Source organism: Erpetoichthys calabaricus, chromosome 1 (assembly GCF_900747795.2).
Source record: "Erpetoichthys calabaricus chromosome 1, fErpCal1.3, whole genome shotgun sequence".
Taxonomy (NCBI): domain Eukaryota; kingdom Metazoa; phylum Chordata; class Cladistia; order Polypteriformes; family Polypteridae; genus Erpetoichthys; species Erpetoichthys calabaricus.
In genome coordinates, this window is record NC_041394.2 from 173,308,091 (window position 1) to 173,328,742 (window position 20,652).

Here is a 20,652-nt window from a genome sequence, read left to right on the forward strand (position 1 = left end):
TCTGAAATTGATTTGAGACTGATAATGAATGGTTATTTTTGTACATTTTTTAAAAAAAAATTTATTTTTTTTAATTATTATTCCTAGATCACTTGATAGAGAAGGAGAGACTGAAATATACCAGTTGCCTCTAGCACCAGCAGATAGTACTCTGTTTTCAGAACTGGAGTTCTTGAGGAAGGAGACAAGAAGGCAGGCTGCAGATCTCAAAGAGAGAGGGAGCATTGTGAGCAGGTAAACTGGCTAATGAGTATTTCTCCTGTGATTGAATCACTAGTTGTTTAACCCAGCTTTGCCCAGGAGATTTCCTAAGATATTGAGCCTCAAATATAGTGCTGTTGGTTAACTGGATGCATCACAAGTATTTTGTAACTAAGGACTTTTTAGTATGCAGTACTTGTAGCCTTTCTGTCTGTCTTTCTTTCACCATTGAGTAATATATTTACTGTTGCTCACTGAAGCTGCTTAGTCTTGAACAAGCTACACATACATTTGCCCAAAACATGTCTGCAAAACCTTGGGGGGTTGTGTTGTATTTGTGTGAGCAGTTTAGGCAAAGGGGGATTAATTATTCCCTAATGTGTTGATTGGCACTGTGTAGTGTCCATTGCCCCTCTCTTCTGAGCTGTGCTTATGCCTTCGGTTGTGGTTTGTTTTCAGTGCGAGGAATCCAGCCCTTCCTGTATTTCTGTCTATCTCCCTGGAAAATGAACTCAAGGTGCATATTGAGCTTTCTAACCACATGTCATCCTGTCTGTTTTCCCTTGACATAACACCTGCTTTTATTCACTCATCTATCCATGCTATTGGCAAGTGGTGTCGTTGTGCTGGTAACATTCAATTGGCAATCACAAGTGTCTGCGCTGAGAAGACAGGGTGCCTTAAAATAGCCTTCTCACTACATCATTATTATTGATAAATATCGACAAATAAAAAACACAGGTTGGCTACTTTTTGTTTTTTCTGTAATGTCCCCAAATTTCAATCAAATCGGTCAAAGCTGCTTTGAGATTTCTTCGTAGTTGTCTACTGCCCAAACATGTAACGGTATTTTAGTTGGTGAGTGAGTGAACTTTGCATTCTATATTTATAGAAATATAATATGCACACATTTTTTGTTTGTTACCATAGACACAAATATTCTTTCAATTGAGCTTTATTAACCCAAGAGAGAGATTTGGCTTGAGCTGGTATAAACCAGTCACAGCAGTGGTTTCCTCTTGCTCTCTCACAACCAGGGATAATAACTTCTGGATGGCCATCTCTCCATCAAAGGGACTCTATGCCCTTGTAACCCTAAAGACACACCTCTTGTTCTCCAGATCTTTGAATCATTGAAATTTGCACCTCTTGCAGTACAGAGCAATTACAGGTAAGATCCCAAATATCACTTAATTATGGTCTAATTTAGTATTCAGTATTAGGCATAATAAAAAGTTCTCAATACTTCACTAATAAGAACAGTTACATGTTTAAGGATACTTCCCCGAGGAATATACAGCAGTCAAGGAGGACTCGGACATTCATCAGCACCAAGTGGCATGGCCTTTTTTTCTCTACTTCTTGTGTATACTCTGGATTTCATCTAGGCACTTCTCTGATGTCAGCGAGAGGCTACTTTGTTATCTTGGTGAGCCATAGGCCAGGTTTATACTTGACGTGATGCATGCTCCAGCGGACACTCCTGCTAAGCAAGCATTGTACTGTTTATACTTACTGTTTATATATCTGGAAGAATCCACCAGGTGGCAGTGCGAGATATTATCACAGTGAGAACTGGTTTGGCTTCTCTGTGTTGTGAATTGCCTGGAACACCCATTAAATTCTGAGGACATCTTACCGCAATATCTCTGAAAAGGATGTTTAATGATTAAATCCATCAATCCAGGGATGTGCAAATTCTAGCTAGCACTGGGTATGAGGCAGAAACAATCCCTGGATGGGCTATCTGCTCATCGCAAGGTGAATACAAACACTCACATACAATGGTGTCATTTTAGTGTCACCAAATCTGCATATCTTTGGAAGGAAACTGGAGCACACTGTGGAAACCCAGCAGGAAAACATGCAAACTCCAGGCAGGGAATACTAGTGATGTGACTCCCTGCAAGACAGCAGCGCTAACGCTCCGCCACCGTGTCACCCCCCATGTGTGTAATTATTAACAGTATTCATTATTTAAACGAAATTAATGACTTCTGTAAAATGTAACATAAATACTTTAATGCATTTCATCATGAAAGTGATATCAAGTACAAATCTAAGGATTCTAAATGTGCAGAGAGTTGGAATATCATACATGTAATGTGTTCTGTGTGATCTATTGCTGTTTGCTGCTGTCCGGTCAGGAGGCAGCCCCAGAAGCTCATAGCGATTAACAACTGGGATGATGTTTATGGTGGTCTGCTTTAATGATAAAGTAAACTACGAGTTTAAAGTGGACATTTCGAGATTAAAGCCGAAATGTCCACTTTAATCGCAAAATACACCTTTTCACCATGGCCTTAATTTTTTTTTTTCTCTGTGGCTCAAATACAGCACTGTACATTATGTTGCTGTTGTGAAGTAGCCAAAAAAAAAATGCAGCACAGAAGATGGTATGTGAGACTTTTGAAATGTATTGTGTCATTACGAACAGGAATATGCGACGCACCACGAATCCATTTGTATGTCAGCATTTTGCCTTACCACATTGAACCATTCATCAAACATCGAAGCGCGCACATCGATCCTGTAGGATCCGCCTAGCGGCTTTCTGTCACATGTAGATAGTAAACAGACTCTGACATCACATTCTGACTTTTATCACACTGCGTCCCCCTTCTTTTTGCTGGTACTACAACTCACACATGCGTCACGTTAATTTGTGAGAGCCTGTTCAGAGGATGCGTCACATGAATGCTGGGAATGCGTGGCAGCCATGATGCGTACGAGTTCTGAGCATGAAGTATAAACAAGCCCTCAGTCGGAGGTCTCTCTCTTCTGCCACAGTAATTCTCTACTTTTAGTGCCCTGTGTCTCGGCACCTTTTAAAATGCATTTCATTACTTCCTGATCTCACTTGTCAAGTCTCCAAATATATTCCATCTTTCCACTACTTTTGCACAACTCATATATATATATATATATATATATATATTTATATATATATATATATATATATATATATATATATATATATATATATATATATATATATATATATATATATATTATATATATATAATATATTATTTTTTAATGTGTAGCAGGACTCTGTTTATTTGTTGATTTAAACAAATACCTCTTTGCTGGAGAGGCTTCATCTACCACAAGAGTAAATGGAAAAGTTAGAAATGTGACTGCTACAATAAATAATATCACGTGGATGAAAAGGTAGATCCTAAACCTAAAATAATACTTCACATGTAACAGCAATAATGTATAATCTAATCTAGTACCCAATAGTGCTGGGCGGTATGACCAAAATTGTATAACACGGTATTTTTCAAAATTATACTGGTTTCACAGTATTGGACGGTATTTTTTTTTCCCGTGGATGTTAACCACATTTTCCACTGCAATTACTGGCTAACAATAACCTATTCCACTGTCATGAGAATTGTACATTGTACAAAAAAACATTTTAATGTGTACAAAAGTATTAATACAGGTTTGCATGGCCCCATAAAGTGATAGTTTTCAAGGGGGTGGCACTAATGAAGAGAAGGAATCATATTGCATGACAGATGCAGTCAAAATATACAGCCTTTTTATTGAACAAATTTTGCAAACAACTTAAACTAAAATTTTGACAACATATTTTCAACCACCCAAAGAGGCATTTAGACTTAGTAAAATATCCAGAGGTGCTTGTCAAAAGTTGTATTGCGCTGAACATGTCTTATAAAAGGAATAAATAGTAAATATTTTTTGTAAACCAACTACACTTTAATGTTAACAATCTCTGTCCACTGATACATTAAAGTGACTTTTTAAACAACTTTACCATCATTAAACTGCATAATATTTAAACTAATAAATAATAACAATACAATAAATAGTGCAACTTCCAGTAATAATACTATTACTTCCAAGACTTCAAAGCCCAAGTGCTTTACACAGTATTCACCAAATTAAAATAAAATAAAACAAGTGCAACTTGGTGATGCCTTAATGGTGGTTCAGTTGGTAAAGATGTCAAACTGCATTAATATGGACCTTGCTTCAAACTAAGCTATATACATAAATAATAAAACTGCAACTTACATTTATAATGCTATTTGTGGTATAGCCTTACGGAAGCATATTAGGGCCACAGTGAAGAAAAAAAAAACTATATGTCGAGGTTAAAGTCGACATTTCCACTTTATTCTCATAGTTTATTTTGTCATTAAAGTAGAATGCCGTAAACTAAACTAAACTAAACTTCATCCTAAAATCATTGTTTAATTTACTAGATGGTGTACGTGGTGTATGGTGTAATTTACCCAGGTGTACATTCAGTGTAGAGAACTTTATGGCAGGTGTGACGAGGCTCCAAAAAACTGGATGTATGAATGGGTATCACACAGGTTTAACTTAAATATTGTGTAAATATTGGGTTTGTGATCTGGTGATCGGAGACACGAACACAGAATTCAATGGATGTTCTTCTGAGCGGACTTTCTTTATTGCATGCGTGCTGTCTGTCTGATATACCAAACCTGCAGTTCCTATCTTTCCTTTTTCTTTCTCCACATAACCAATCACCACACAATAAACGTCTTTGTGAAATTAAACTTAGTTATAAACTTAGACCACAGAGTGTTAAGAACTTCAAAAGAATATTTGTTATACATTTTTAATTATGCCATCCATTCAGGGGTTGCGCCCATCCCAGCAAGCATTGTGTGCGAGGCAGGAGCAAATCCTGAACGTGGCGCCAGCACATCGCAGGGTGAATATGTCCTACACTAAAAGGGTTAATATAGCAGAACAAAACCCCACATCCTACTTGACTTTGAAAGGAAACTGAACCACGCCGAGTAAACCCACCAGAAAAACATGCAAATTCAAAGCGGGGAACAACTGGGACCCCATTGCTGTGAGGCAGCAGTGCAATCTCCATGCCACCGTGTCCCCACATGATTAATACCTGCTTTAATGCATTTCATCATGAAAATGATATTAAGTATTTATCTTAGCATTCTAAATGTTCAGGGAGCAGGAATATCATGAAATTAATGTATTCTGTGTGCTGCCTGCACTTCCTGTTAGAGCAAGAGGAAGTCAGTTTAAGAAGCACGTAGTGATTAATAAGGCTCCGGGAACACTTAACACAAAGCATTTAATATGCTACATAACTTATGAAGGGGTTTGAGAAAATCTAGTAAATTAAATATTTATTTGAAGATGAAGTTTAGTCTGCGGTGGGCTGATGTCCTGCCCGGGGTTTGTTCCCTGCTTTGTGCCCTGTGTTGGCTGGGATTGGCTCCTGCAGACCCCCGTGACCCTGTAGTTAGGATTCAGCGGGTTGGAAAATGGATGGATGGATGAAGTTTAGTTTACGATGCTCTACTTTAATAACAAGGGCGGCACGGTGGCGCAGTGGGTAGCGCTGCTGCCTCGCAGTTGGGAGATCTGGGGACCTGGGTTCGCTTCCCGGGTCCTCCCTGCGCGGAGTTTGCATGTTCTCCCCGTGTCTGCGTGGGTTTCCTCCGGGCGCTCCGGTTTCCTCCCACAGTCCAAAGACATGGCGGTTAGGTGGATTGGCGATTCTAAATTGGCCCTAGTGTGTGCTTGGTGTGTTTGTGTGTGTCCTGCGGTGGGTTGGCACCCTGCCCAGGATTGGTTCCCTGCCTTGTGCCCTGTGTTGGCTGGATTGGCTCCAGCAGACCCCCGTGACCCTGTGTTTGGATTCAGCGGGTTGGAAAATGGATGGATGGATGGATGGATACTTTAATAACAAATTACGAGAATAAAGTCAACATGTCGTCACACTATTACACAGTACCCAGGTACATTGCACAGTATTGAAAAAAATAAAACAAGTACAACTTGGCTTGCAGTATTATCCAGTAGTATAGAAACAGTATTCACACATTTGAACATAATGGTCCACATCCGACCTTTTAAATCCACAGTATCTCCAATCAACAGACGTGACTCCTTTTTCCAGCAAACGTTCTTCTGTGTCCTCATTTTCAACTTTATTGTCTGCTATAGCTTCAGTTTCGGAGTGTTCTCTGTCCATTTTCACCGCGCAATACCTCCACTACCGCATGTACTTTGTTGCAAGCCTGTTTAGCGGTGTAGCAGTGAAAAAGAGCCCCTGCGCAACACCGGTGTAGCAGTGAAAAAGGTCCCCCTTAAACAGTTTCCCATAGCTCCACGTTCCGAACGTTGTTTAGGCAATTTAAACCGGTGTTGCGGTATAAGAAAAATCCATATCATAACAAAAATGAAAAATGGTTTTTGGTATGAACCGGTATATCGCCCAGCACTAGTACCCAACTTAAATTTCCTACTTTTATACCATTTGTCAGTGATGACCACTCCAATAGAATAACATCATGGATAAAGATATCAGAATCAACATTTGACATTTTAAATAAAAGAAAAAAGTGTAAAATTGCATGAGCATCACAATATTATTCTTTCAGCTACTCCGGTTAGGGGTTGCCACAGTGGATCATCTTCTTCCATATCTTTCTGTCCTCTGCATCTTGTTCTGTGACATCCATCACCTGCATGTCCTCTTTCACCACATCCATAAACCTTCTCTTAGGCCTTCCTCTTTTTTTTTTTTTTTTTTTTTTTCCTCTTGCCTGGTAGTTCTATCCTTAGCACCCTTCTCCCAATATACTCTGCATCTCTCCTCTGCACATGTCTAAACCAATGCAATCTTACCTCTCTGATTTTGTCTCCTAACCATCCAACTTGAGCTGACCCTTTAATGTACACATTCCTAATCCTGTCCATCCTCGTCACATCCAATGCAAATCTTAGCATCTTTAACTCTGCTACCTCCAGCTCTGTCTCCTGCTTTCTGGTCAGTGCCACCGTCTCCAACCATCTAACATAGCTGGTCTCAATACCATCCTGTAGACCTTCCCTTTCACTCTTGCTGATGCCCGTCTGTCACAAATTACTCCTGATACTCTTCCCCACCCTGCCTGCACTCTTTTTCATCTCTCTTCCACAATCCCCATTACTCTGTACTGTTGATCCCAAGTATTTAAACTCCTCCATCTTCGCCAACTCTACTCCCTGCATCCTCACCATTCCACTGACCTCCCAGTCATTTACACACATTCTTGAAAACTGCTTTGTAAAGTGAAGTTTTGTAATGTGATCATCTAATAATAAATGTTATTGAAAACTTTTTTTTTTTTTAGGTAACACTAAAAAACATGCAAATTGATAGAATTAACGCAATGATTCATCAAAGTAAAATTAGTTGTCAGAAGAAACCCTAGTGAGATATTGCCTGTAATTAAGTACTGTTTAATAGTGCCATTTACCTATGCTTTATTACTTAAAAGTTTCACATTCGTTAGAATGGCCTTTTGATTTTTCTTGGGCTTTTACAACTATTTCAGTGTTCTTATGGAATCAAAAATGTTTAGGATATGGCAAGAAGGCACTGCACTGAGCACCACGTAATATTTTGCTTGCAGAAGGTTATAGAGGGGATGAAGTTTATCAAGTAAACAAGCGTGTATTTGTTTTTGTCACCATGGTGACATCTTTTCTTGTTTTGTTTTTTCCTTTTTGGTTGTCCTCTATTTTGGCATCTCGTGAACCAAACAAGGGGAGTCTGTGTTGAACTAGCTTGCTCCATCACCTCACGTGGAAATCTGTTTCTCTCAATGGTAACTTGTACAGAGCACTGACCTTCTGAACTGTGCACACTGGAGCTGGACTTGAACTCCGAGCTTAATAAACTGTGACTTTCCTTCATTAGTTGTGTCATTATTAGTCCAAACACTAAGATATGTACATCATTTAGTGTTACTAGCATCAATGCTATAATCTTTTTTCTGTTTTCTTGATAAGCATAATTTTTATTTTAAAAATGTATTTATAAGCTCAAATTTAATCTTTTATTTTTTCATAGAAAGCATATCTCCTGTAAAACCTTGCATCTATTGCAATAAATTAGGTCAGTGCTTCCCAAACTCGGTCCTGGTGAACCCCTGTGACTGTAGGTTTTTGTTCCAACCAGATTCCTAATCGGTGACAACACCTGATAACACTGAGCTCATTTAATTAGCTGCTTGATTTTTACATTTATAAGACATTTAGAAATATTTCTGCTTTTGCTATAGATTTAAATGCTGAACTCTGTTATGTTGATTTCATAATATTTTGCCCTTTCTATGTGATGTTTCCCCCCTTTGTTGTATCTCAATAATGACAATTAAAAATGAGCAGAGAAGTCACCAGGCAAACAACACTGAATAATCAAAGGCTACAAGTACTTTAGCATTAGACCCACTAATTAGTAAATAATGGATTAATTAAACACATGGAAAAGTAGAATGAAAATCAAGATGAAAACATTGTTAAAAAGAAAAAAAATACATTATTCCCATATAACTGCTTGGTACATTGTATGTATGTATGTATGCATGTATGCAATATTGTTCCCAAAACACAGAACTTGGGAAATAACACATCACTTAATTAGCCCAGGAGTCCAATTAAAAGCGAAAGCTGGTTGGAACAAAAACCTGCAGCCACAGTGGGTCCCCAGGACCGAGTTTGGGAATCACTGAATTAGATTAATTGAAAATGTACACTGTTCTGTCTGTTTTAAATAGTTGCTTAAGAAAAGACACAAGGAGGTTTCTTTTTGATCTATTTAAATCATGTAAACACAGGCTGTACAAAAATAAATTTTACATTTCAGTTAAAAACTAAAACGGCTCTGAAATCAGTTGAAGATCAAAGACAAAATTTTGTTTAATATTGCAGTAAACCCAGTGGAACAATAGCAACACATTTACTACTTCTGATGTGGTCCTAATCATTTTTATTTTGAATGCATTGTTACTTTTCTCTTCAATGTCCTTTTTTCATGTCCTATTTTTGAAAAAAGATACTTAGGTTTTGGGGCAGAAGAGAAATCTATACATGCTTATAATCTTTATAGGTCATGGCAATTTCTTTGTACTGTGAAAGTCCTGATACAAGTAAATTGGTTCTTTCTTCTGATATTTTGATTCCAAAAACTGATACTGTTATAAAAGTTTGAAAATTAGTAAAGGAACGATTTTTTTTTTTTAATGTTCCTTTCTAACCCATTGTTACATTCCAATGACTTTGCATACTTACAAAGGTTAAGGTTAAGTCAAAATATTTGTTTTAGAATTGTTCAGATGCAGGTACTATTATTAACTGTGACAAATTATTTCATTAAAACCAATAAAGAAGATAATTAAAATTTCCTTCACTTGATATATTACGTTTTTCCTGCTGGTATTTAAATTTCACTTGTTGTTTTTGTCTTTATATAAAGCCAGTCATGGGGTTTCATAAACCCAATAATGCAGGACAAACCCCTTTAATAAAAGAAATCATGTGTTAATCCTGTATTTTTGTTTTCAAGACTTCAGGACCAGGTGGAAGACTTGCAGTCAGAATTGGCTAAATCCAGACTAGAGCGTGATAGGTTATGCATAAAAGAAGAGAGACTTAAATTTCAGCACCAAACTGAACTCAAGAGGTTAATCTGGGAGAAGGAAGAAACAAGTGCAGAACTTGAACGGATTCAATTAGAACTGAAAAGACTAACTGCCCAGGTATTTATGGCAAATCTCTAAACTAACTAACAATGTTTATTTTTGTTATTACATAGTGGGCTTATTGTATCAAAGTTTTGAATTTTGTTTTCAGACTGGTGTCTTGCATTAGGTGTTCAGAAGGCAGAATTCAAAATCTTGTAGCAGATTGGTGTGGTGTTTGAAATAATTCAAACACAGCTAATAAATCAGCTTATTGTAGGCGTTGTTTTTTAGTTTGTTTCCCTAACTTTGTCTGATTTTTGGATTAAGATATTGAGATGGTAATTTTTTTTCTTGACTTTTTCAAGATAGTTGAAGCTAATGTTTAAAAACAATTTATAGTAAAAGCTCCTCTAAAGAGCAATTTAAGGAAGTATATAGAAAGTATGGAAACAGTCACGTGAGGGATTAATTTAAGTGACGGCCTCAGTATGTTTAAGCCACTCACTAAGTGAACTTCTTTAGAAAAAATTAACTTAGAGGTGTCACTTGTACTAATGATTGAAATTATTAAAATGTAGCTGATAAACATTACATCTTTATTTTCTTGCACCCACATCAGTCAGAAATGTTTCAAGATTCACATTGTGTTCTCACTCTCTTGCTCTCGCTCCCTGTCCCTCTCCCTCTCACTCTCTCTCTCACCCAAGCCGGGATACCAGAACTATGAAGAAATGTGAATTTCAGTTTGTAAACACTTAAATCAACAAAAGCATACACAAATTACTTTGCCTTTTTGTGATTCGGACATGCAAATTTTCAGTAATTAATCCAGGTTCAGCATCCCTGACTATAGGCCATTTATCAGTCAAGAATGCCTTACTTTACGTACTGTTCCCAACTATGGGTTTGAGCTCTCGCCTGCAACCTTTAATAAACCTCTCAGCACAGAGGTAATGGCAAACCTCCTGCTGCACCTGGTGCTCAAAGAAATCTAATTTATTATTTCAGTCACTCTAGACATTAAGACAAAGCATAGAAAGTTAAAAGCAGGGATAATAATACCACTGGAACAAAGAATAATAGAAAATAGGACTGATTGTAAAGTCTGGAGATACATATATAGTCTTTAGAAAAGGCTTATGAAAAGTTACAGATGACAAGGATGAATGTTGCAGGCGGCTTGTGATCTAGCACTCGTAGTTTATTCATTAGATGCTTTTTTTGATGATCGGATGGAAACAGCTTCACGTTGACGTCTGTGTTCTCTTCTGACGTCTTCATCCCTTCTTCCTCCCTCCTTCCTTACTATATCGCTCCAGACAAGGCATATTTATTCTAAAATTCTACTGGGGGGTTTTGTAAGATGTGATTATTAGATATTCTGATTGGCTGGCTTTGAAATGGTTTACTCATACTTGCACTGTTTGATCTCAGTAATACTTTGACTGGTGATTTTAATGCTTTTGTGTTATTTTACTTCAGTTGTAAATAAGACCTAACTTCCTTAACTGTTGTTTCTATTACTCTCATTAGTAATTTACAATTAATATCCTATTAACAAGACCAAGCTAGAGCAATAAAACTTTTACAAACATGTTTTGATAGGACACAAAATATCACCTAATTATATTTATCGTCAAAGTCCCAGAAAATATCAAGATATAATTTTTTGCCAATATCGCATACCCATAGTAGGAGTGCAAAATTTTACAATCACCTGGTCAGATTGTTCCTTGATAGGCCCTGTAAATACTAACTAGACCAGGGGTGGGCAAAGTCATTCCTGGAGGGCCGCAACCCAGTTGCTTAATTAGAAAACAATCCTTACCAATAATTATATTTCATGGCTTGTTAGTGCTTTAACTCTGCTATGTCAAGTCATTCTCATATCCTAGATTTTTTCTCCATTCTAAGGATATCATCCAAATACTTTGAAGTGTAAAACGGATGGGTAATTCTCAATCCTTCACTTTTTTCTCTTCTCTTTCCTTCCAAGTATTTAATTAAACCAAATAGTGCACGATAAATACACACAGGTGTAAACGGTAACAAGCAAAATGGATAACTGCTGGTTTCTTTTGTCATTTGCATCTTATTGCTAATAAGGAGCAATTAAAAACAGAGAATGCAGCTGTTTGACTTAAATAAGCAATAAGGGTTCAAAATCTTAACGAGGGAGATAACTAAAATGAAGCAGAAGTGTTTCTAGAGCAATAAGTGCTTCTTATTAAGCAATTGGGTTGGAACAAATACCTGCAGCCACTGTGGCCCTCCAGGAATGACTTTGCCCACCCCTGAACTAGACTATGGCCCCCTGACCTACACTTAAAGCAAGGCACACATGGCTACCTTTCTGTCACACTGCAAGGCATCACCTCTTGATTCTAAAATATTTTTCTGGAAACTGTGCAAGCCTTTGGTCAGCATTCCACTGTCTCTTTAATTAGACAGCCTACTGACTATTTAATATAGAGAGAGAATATTACAGAATTATAGAGAGTAGAATTACACAACTACTAGAAAGGGGAATATAGTAATGGACAATAAATACATATTGCAAATTAAAATCAAATACAGAAATTTAAAAGGCATCAGTCATAAACAAACCGCATGTGTCAAATAGACATCATATTGCTATTCAGTTCACATTGATCTAATTATTAAGGTGGTATGAATTAAAAACTGGTGAAATGATAGTTTACAAGAAGGTCAATTTTAAAAAAGGGGTAACATTTCATGTTGCAGAAGTGAAAGTTTGGTTACAAAATGTCCTTTTGTAACATGCTAAAAAAAAAAAAAAGGCCCCTACTTTAGTTACAAATGTGCCCTACAAAAAGGCCCAAACATCTAGCTAGCTAGCTAGCTAGCTAGGTGACTGCATTGCCCCAACAAAATTAATACAAAGCTGTTAAGGCTGTATCAATCACAACCATATTTTATCAGATGGAACAATCACGATGCTGTATACCAAAAGGGGTGCCTTATAGCAAGCCCACAGAGAAGCTCATCCTTTTTGTGAAAGTGAGGTTTTAATGCTAATTTCTAGTCAAAGTCCAGTGTAGTCCACTTGTATTTTGTAATGAAGGCTACAGAATTATACAATAATCATATAACGGTCACAGTTTAAAAATAAATCTGACATGAAAAATGAAGGCTTTTGAATCTATGCTTACATGCTGGAGTATACCGTATGTGCATCCAGCATCAAAATTCATTGTTACATGTACATAATATATACTCTTGATATCTTTTTTTGAATTCTAAATGACTAGAAAAATTGGAAGGGGTTTTCAAAAATCAAGTAACATTTAATACCAAAAATGATTGTTCAAATTTTAAATTAGCTATAAATACCCATCTGGATTTTATATTTTTGATGTTATTATATTGTACAAAATTATATTGTTTAAAAATACAGGACATTTTCTACAGTTCAACTGAATTTTTATATGAAAGCACTGTTTTTAATCAGTTCTATAGATAGTGCCATTCAAAAGTTTGGGCATCCTTGCTTAAAATGTCTAATAGTTGAATTGTGAATAGTTAAGTGAGTAGTACATTTAGATTATATTTTTATTTCCATCATTCACAGGTACAAAATACCAAAAAAATTAAAAGGACCTGAAGCAAAGGTTTGGGGACCCGACATAGTCCGTATTTGCAACACCCCGTTTGTCAATTGTCACCGCTTGTAAACACTTTTTGTAGGTAGTTAAGAGTCTTTAACTTCTTATTTGATGTATTTTTGCCCATTTGCCTTTAGGCTTTAATTCTAAACATTCTTGCATCCATTGCTCTATCCACAGATTTTCAATGAGGTTTAGGTTAAGAGACTGACCGGGCCTTGTTAAATTTGTCAGCTTGTGCCTTTTTGAAGTATTTCGTTGTAGATTTTGAGGCGTGTTAAGGATCATTATCTTATTGTAGAACCCATCCTCTTTTTATCTTCAACTTTTTTTATAGATTGTGTGGTTTTTTTTTTTTTTTTTTGGTTCCAGAATTTGCTGGTATTTATTTGACTCTATTCTTGTCCCGACCAATAACATGGTCCCTGTGCCACTGGCTACAATACAAGCCCAAAATATGATCAATCCATCCCCATGCTTAAGGTGTTCTTTTCCTGGAATTTGGCATTCTTTTTTTCTCCAAACATACATTTGTATATTGTGGTCAAAAAGTTCTGTTTTGACGTCAACATCCCACAGTACTTGTTTCCAAAATGCATTAGGCTTGTTTAGATGTTCATCTGCAAACTTCAGGCACTGAATTTGTGGCTAGGATGCAGGAAAGGTTTTCTTCTGCTGACTGCACCATGAAGGTCATATTTGTTCAAGTGTTGCTGCATAATAGAACAGTGCACCATCACTCCCGAGTCTGCTAAATCTTCCTGAAGGTCTCTTGCCATGAGACAGAGGTTTTTATTTGCCTTTTTAGCAATCCAGTGGGCAGTTTATTCAGAAAGTTTGCTTGTCTTTCAGACATCAACTTGACTTCCACCGTTCCTGTTAACTGCAATTTCTTAGTAACACTACAAACTGAGAAAACTGCTACCTGAAAACGCTTTACACTTTTCTTGTACCCTTCTCCTGCTTTGTGAGTGTGAATTATTTTATTTTTCAGAGTGCTAGGGAGCTCTTTATAGGAGCCCATGGCGCATCACCTGGGGTTTCTTAATGATATCTGTGAACAAACCAAAGCCCTAAAGAGCTAATTAAGATCTGAGACCTGAGATCTGCTCAAACTCTTGCATTGTGCTCCATTTCTTTTTCACTGTACAATTGAACAAAACAAAAACAATACACTAATCTTAACTAAAATTCTGAAAAGAAAGGAGTCATCTTTAACTTTATGCCTTTTGCTGATCAGATCATCTTCTGCTCAGTTAACTATTCACAGTAACGGATATTTTTAGCAAGTTTGCCCATATTTTTGCATGCCACTGTATAAAACAAAGTCCTTCAACCCATTATTCAGTAGCTGGTTAAAGTTCCATTAATTTTTTTGACTGATGTTGTTAGAATCACTTTTGTTTTTCTGTAGACCTGTTTTGCTAAAGCCAAAGTTGAGGTTTTATTAAGTGCACACTGTATGTGTACGTGATGTACTTTAGCAGGATAAGTTGAAAGTAGCGCACTTTATTTTGTTAATTTACTTTGATTCATATTATTTTTTTCAGAGGGACAGTGAGCTTGAAAGACTACAGATAGAGGTAGAACAAGCTCAGATGGAACTGGAAGCTGTATCTCAGAAGCACCACGATGAAATCATGAGAATAAGAGAGGAAGAAAAATGGAAAAGTGAAGAAGCCGATAAAGGCAGGAGATGCGAGAATGCTCAAATCCAAGAACAGCTACAGGAGACTACTCGGCAGCATAAAACAGAGGTGGGAGGATCTTTGAATGCTCTTTTAAATGCCAATTGTTAAAACCTCATTAGTCCTAAAGCAAATTGCAGTTTCACAGTGCATGCTTTTGTCAGTCATTGGTGTGGTATATTGCACATAGTGTACTTTTCTGTTAAGACTAACTTGGCACCTTTCAGAACACAGGGAACAATACCATGTTAGCCGTGGAATGACTTACAGAGCCTGATGGCCGAGGGTAGAAATGACCTCACATAGTGCTACTGAATGTGCTCCTGTTTACCCTAAATCTCATACATTGGTTCCTGAGTGACCTCTGTTCTACCACTTCCTCCAGTTAATCCAGCCTAACTCCAAAGACATTTTAAGTCTGTTGACATCACTTACACTAATTAAATTTCCCCACCACAATACCATATAGAAAAATACACTGGACTCACATGGGACCATTTTTTTTTTATGCTTTAGTGTACCTAGTGAAAAAGGTAATGAAGTCTGCATACCACATGTTGCATACATTTGAGTGATACAGGAGCAACTGGAGTGCAATCTTCAGTTTTGAGTATACTGTTGCAGTAATTGCCAGTCCTATTCAATGGTTAATTCTGTTGAGTGGTTCTTTGAAAATGATATACAAAAAGGCCTTATCTGCAGGAATTCTGAAATGTTGAACTGATTTTTTTTTGGGGGTGATGGGGATGTATTTAAAGTCATCACTTTTCAGTAAGTATTTACCAATTTATATTTTAAATGTGTAGTGATGCAAGCATAAACCTCACAACAACATATGTCATAAACCTGAGAAAATGGCCTGTTAAAAACATATCATTTTTGTCAGTGAAATTGTTCAGAATAATCTCATTGTTCATGGTACTGATACAATGATGTTTGGAATTTTTTTTTTTTTGATATTGATTCAGGCTGTATTTTTTATTATGATACCAAACAATATATTTTTAGCATGTAGAACTGATACATATGGTAAGGAAAAAAAAGTCCACAATTATAGCATTTTTTTTAATAAAGTTGCATGTTGAAATGTCCCCAAACCTATAAAACTCTCAAGCTAACTTATGTTCATGCTCTTGGCAGAATATCCATGGTGATGCATGGAGAAAATATACAGACTCCATAAGGCATTCAAATCCTAAATGCTTGATTTTTGAGGCAGAAGTGCTCACCACAGCACTAGGATTCTGTCCTACCTAGACTTTTCTTGACTTTTGCTGCTATAATCTATTTTCTTTCTCTCCTTGATTCCTTCTGGTCTTATTTAATAAATGCACTTCCCTATGTGCTGTATGTATGTTGTAGGCCAAACTCTACATTGAATCTCATCATCTCTTGTTGAATTTTAATTGTAAATATCTTTAATCTCATGATCTTTGATCATTTTCTTCATGTCTGCAAATCAACCCCTGCCACTTCTTTGATTTCTCCCACAAGCATCTACTGAGAAACTACAACTGAATATATTTTTTACTCCAGTATTAGAAACATTTTTCTTCTTCTCCTTTATCCCATTAAATATCATGTATAACATCTAGTTTGTCAAGGTATCATGTATTAAATAAGAGCTTAATTACACCAGTCAAAATCAATCGGACTAAAGCAAAAGAATTGCACCTATCCCAGGTACACGAATGGCAACCAAATGCCAAGAATTGGTTGCCAATGGCATTCTGGCAATTGTTCATATTGAGTATTGAAAATGCCATTAAATTTCAATAGTTTTCTTAATATGTTAATGAAGTTTGATATCGAGGCAATCCTAATACAGTATACACATTTCTAAGTATGTCTAGTAACTTGATCTTTTGTGTTTGAGGTTTGTGAATAGGAAATGCTACGAATAAAGAGTATTAACTATGATTCTAAACTTATGTTATTAAACTTTTGGCAACATCAAAAACACACAAAAAAATTGAAAAGTAAATGAAATTCTATACTATCAAACAAAGCTTCAAGCAGTAGCGAACATTGAGTCTTTTTTATTTACATTAAGCCTTTTTAATATTGTATTTTTGCTTTCCATAAATTTAAAAGTTAGTGGCATAGTGATGCAGTGTATTGAGCTGCTGGATCAGGCAACCGGGGCATTTGAATTGAATCCTGTGATCTGTATGGAACTTGCATGTTTACCCCATTTCTGGGTAGACTTTTCTATGGGTAATGTTTATTTTACTGTTTTTCAAGTTTTATATTTGTTAGTTTTTATTTAGTTTTACTTTTTCAGCAATTAACTTTTAGTTTTTGTTAAAAGTTACTAGTTTTATATTATCGAAAATATCCAGATGAACACAGTTTGGAAAATGTAGAAACAGTTTTCTTTATGGTTGTCAAATTGTATATCATGCATGCTGTACCTGTCAACTTAATGCATATAATTTTACTGTCTGTGACAGAGTTCAATTTTATCATTTCAATTTGACAGTTCAAAGCATCCAGTATTATGAAAGAACGCAAGAATCAAATAACTGTGCTTTGGTGTCATTTGTTACCTTAACCTGCAGCAATTTTAAGCAAGTGGTAAATTAATTTCAAAAATTATTTTTTTGATATTCACTTTGTGAGCAGTAAGATTACCATAAACATATACTGTTATTTTATATTTTTGATTTTTACTGATGCTTACTATGCGTATGTCATCTACCCATTTTGAAACTTTGAAAGTGTTTTTTCCACAGAATTGTTTTTGTTTTTTTAAACTATTCAAGTCACTACTTGAACTGAACAGTAATAGCAGAAATAGATTAAAATTTTTTCTTGTATATGTTGCAGTTTTGTCAAGCTTGTCATTTATATTAAATACTGACTATCTATTATAGCAACATCTCGGCTCATTTACTTAATAAGCAATACATGCAAAAACAGGGTATGTTGCTGTATCTTCCAAAGTTACTTATGTTTTAACTTCTACACCTTTTCATTGAAGTTTATTGAAAGGTGCCTGCCATTTGCTGTCAGCTGGGCATCTGTATCTGATGGTCAATTATAGCAAAGTATAAACAAGAGAGAGACGGGGCGACGTTGTGCTGACAACGTCTCGTGGCTTCTACCTACACCTTTTATAAGGGCAGTGCCTCCAGCCGTGTCCAGGCCAATGACACTCATAGCATCACCTCCTGCAACCAGTAGGATTGGAAGCAGGACTGAAACACCTGCTCCGCCTCATGCCCAGCTAAGGTTGTCTCATCTCAGAGACCGTGCAACACGCGTGAGTTCACGTGCTACATTGTTTGGAGACCTGGTCTTTTTCTTGTGTGTCTCATTCTTTCTCTGGGGGTGTGGTGGCAGTCTGGGTGTCTGTTAGAAAATGACAGACCCTGTGCTGTCTTGTGTCCCCATTGATTTGCATGCCAATACTACCAGCTTAGAAGGGGGCTGTCGTGGATTGGATCCTGGTACCAAGGATCCGCTCCATCTTGTCCAGTCCCTCTGTCTTTCTCCCCCAACATGGGGCAGTCAGTCAACCTGTTGGCCGTTCAGTCAGTCACCATATCCACATCCGCTGTTGGAACCCCTGCTACTCTTCTCCCTTCCAAATCATCTGGGGACGTTTGATATTGGGTTCCTTTTACATGTATGGTACCAGTGTTACTCACCTGTACTGCTGCATCTACCTTAAAGAAGAGTCCCACATCAAGCTTCCTTAGGTAGTCCTGTGCCATCTTCAACAGTCCTGTCCAGGTTTTTGATCGTCCACTTTAGCAGGATGAATATCTTGTGTAGTGCCCTTTCTAGCTCCCTCATGTCAAAGGCACAGTCACTCATTTCAGCCGGCAGGGGACTCACACTTCAGTCCTCTCTCTCCACCAGCCACCAGCTAGGTAACATGAGCCTCTCATTCGGACACCTGGAAAGTCAGGGTATCCCTCAAGCATGCCTATTCATGCCGTCAATGCCCTTATTCTGCCTTTCTCTTTATTGGCGGAGCTCCAGCACGTATACCTTGATTCCTTACCTTCTCCAGGGAGTACGGCTTGGACACTCACCACCTCCCTCCTCCATTTGCGTAATCTTATCTCCTGAGTGAGGCTCCAGGCCATCCTCCCATTTCTGTCTTTTCTGCAAGCAGCAGGCCCAGGTCCTCATCGCTCAACTCATCCAAGCTCGTCCCACAGATTATTGTGTTTGGGCCCTGTCCAGTACTCCCTGGGAATATCATCCCTGGGCCCGGCACCTACCTCTTCCAGAATCTGTCACCTGAAGCTTGCTGGCCTTCTTTCCCGGCAAGTCAATCCAGTCACTAGGGATGCAGGTGTGCATCTGGCCGCCTGCTGTCTTTAGGCCTCATTTGGTCCTCACCTGGTTCTCTTCTTCCCCATCAGTGCGGGAGCAGTGTTTCCGTGAGGCTCTGAGTGTGTGCTGCAGTGCTTCCATATGTGTGCAGTTGGCGCGGCTGTGTCGAGGTTACCACAACAAATTAAAATGCTGGTCCCTGCCTCGCAGATGGCCAGGAAATCCTGCCAACGACACCAGTTGTGGCCTGCATGGGATGCTCCAGCTCCCCAAACGCAACACAGACACACATGAGGTACAAGTCCAGCATAACACAGGCTTTAATTCAACTGTGGGAAACTCTTCCCAAACATTCCCCACTTGCACACAGTATAAAAGCTGAATAATACTGTTCATCACTTTGCCTTCTTTTCTCTTCTTGTCTTCTTTGTCTCTCTCTCTCTCTCTCTCTCTCTCTCTCTCTCTCTCTCTCTCTCTGCCTACACTTCTCCTCCAGCAGGCTTTGTTCTCGACCTCCCGACTCTGGCTCCTGGAACAGAGTCAGCTGCCTCCTTTGCTCCTGCACCCAGGAGCACTTCCAGTGGTCCAGAAGCACTTCCGGGTGAGGCAGAAGCCCAATGAAATCAGGCTCCGCACCACCTGGCAGCACCCATAGAATCCACCATGGCTTTGCTGATGTTTTTTCAAGAGTTTGAGTCAAAGTACAAAGATAATACATAAAACTAAACTAATAAGTACATTATAAAACCAATATTAGTATAACACAAAAAAATCCTGGGTAATAAAAAAATTATTTATTATTCTGTGCCCTCAGCTCAATTGTCTCCTGGAGAAATATGCCACAGAAGTAGCAGAGCTGACCAAGACAAAGAAAACACTTAAAGAAGAACTGGAGATTGCAAAGCAGGAAACTAACTGCTTGAAAGAGCAAGTTAAACTTTCTAACAGTGAGTGTGATAAACTGAAAGAGGAACTAAGGTAAATTTAACAAAACATCATACTGTGTGTTATTAATTCTATACTTTTGCTTTAAACCTTGTTTGTTTCACTGAAGTGATTTCACATTTGCCTTTTAAATGTTTACAGTTTTGATACTTAGTTTGTTAAGAGCATCAAATAAAAAAGCCAGAGTGAAATACAATTTTAATAGATGTGTAGGTCTTAACATGCATTTTTAACTTTTAACTTTATTTTTGATAAAAAATGTGATTTGCCTGTCATCATGAAACTTAAAAATCCTGAAAATTATCTTGCATACCACCTTACCCTTAGGTCCTTCCAAGTTATGGAGAGTGAACTTGATAACCCTGCACTGAAGCCTTATTTTATTTGATGAAATATTTTTCCCTCACTGCA

At 37.5% G+C, this 20,652-nt stretch overlaps 1 protein-coding gene across 2 annotated transcripts in view; it reads left to right on the forward strand.

Moving 5' to 3' along the window:
* Positions 1-20,652, forward strand: part of cchcr1 (coiled-coil alpha-helical rod protein 1) — a 144,364-nt gene that overhangs the window by 8,977 nt on the left and 114,735 nt on the right. For both annotated transcript variants that reach the window (XM_028808466.2, XM_051931961.1), the window contains exons 3-6: positions 88-234; positions 9,575-9,767; positions 14,869-15,075; positions 20,111-20,274. In XM_028808466.2, coding sequence (XP_028664299.1) covers positions 88-234; positions 9,575-9,767; positions 14,869-15,075; positions 20,111-20,274 — 711 coding nt within the window. The remainder of the gene's footprint in view (positions 1-87; positions 235-9,574; positions 9,768-14,868; positions 15,076-20,110; positions 20,275-20,652) is intronic.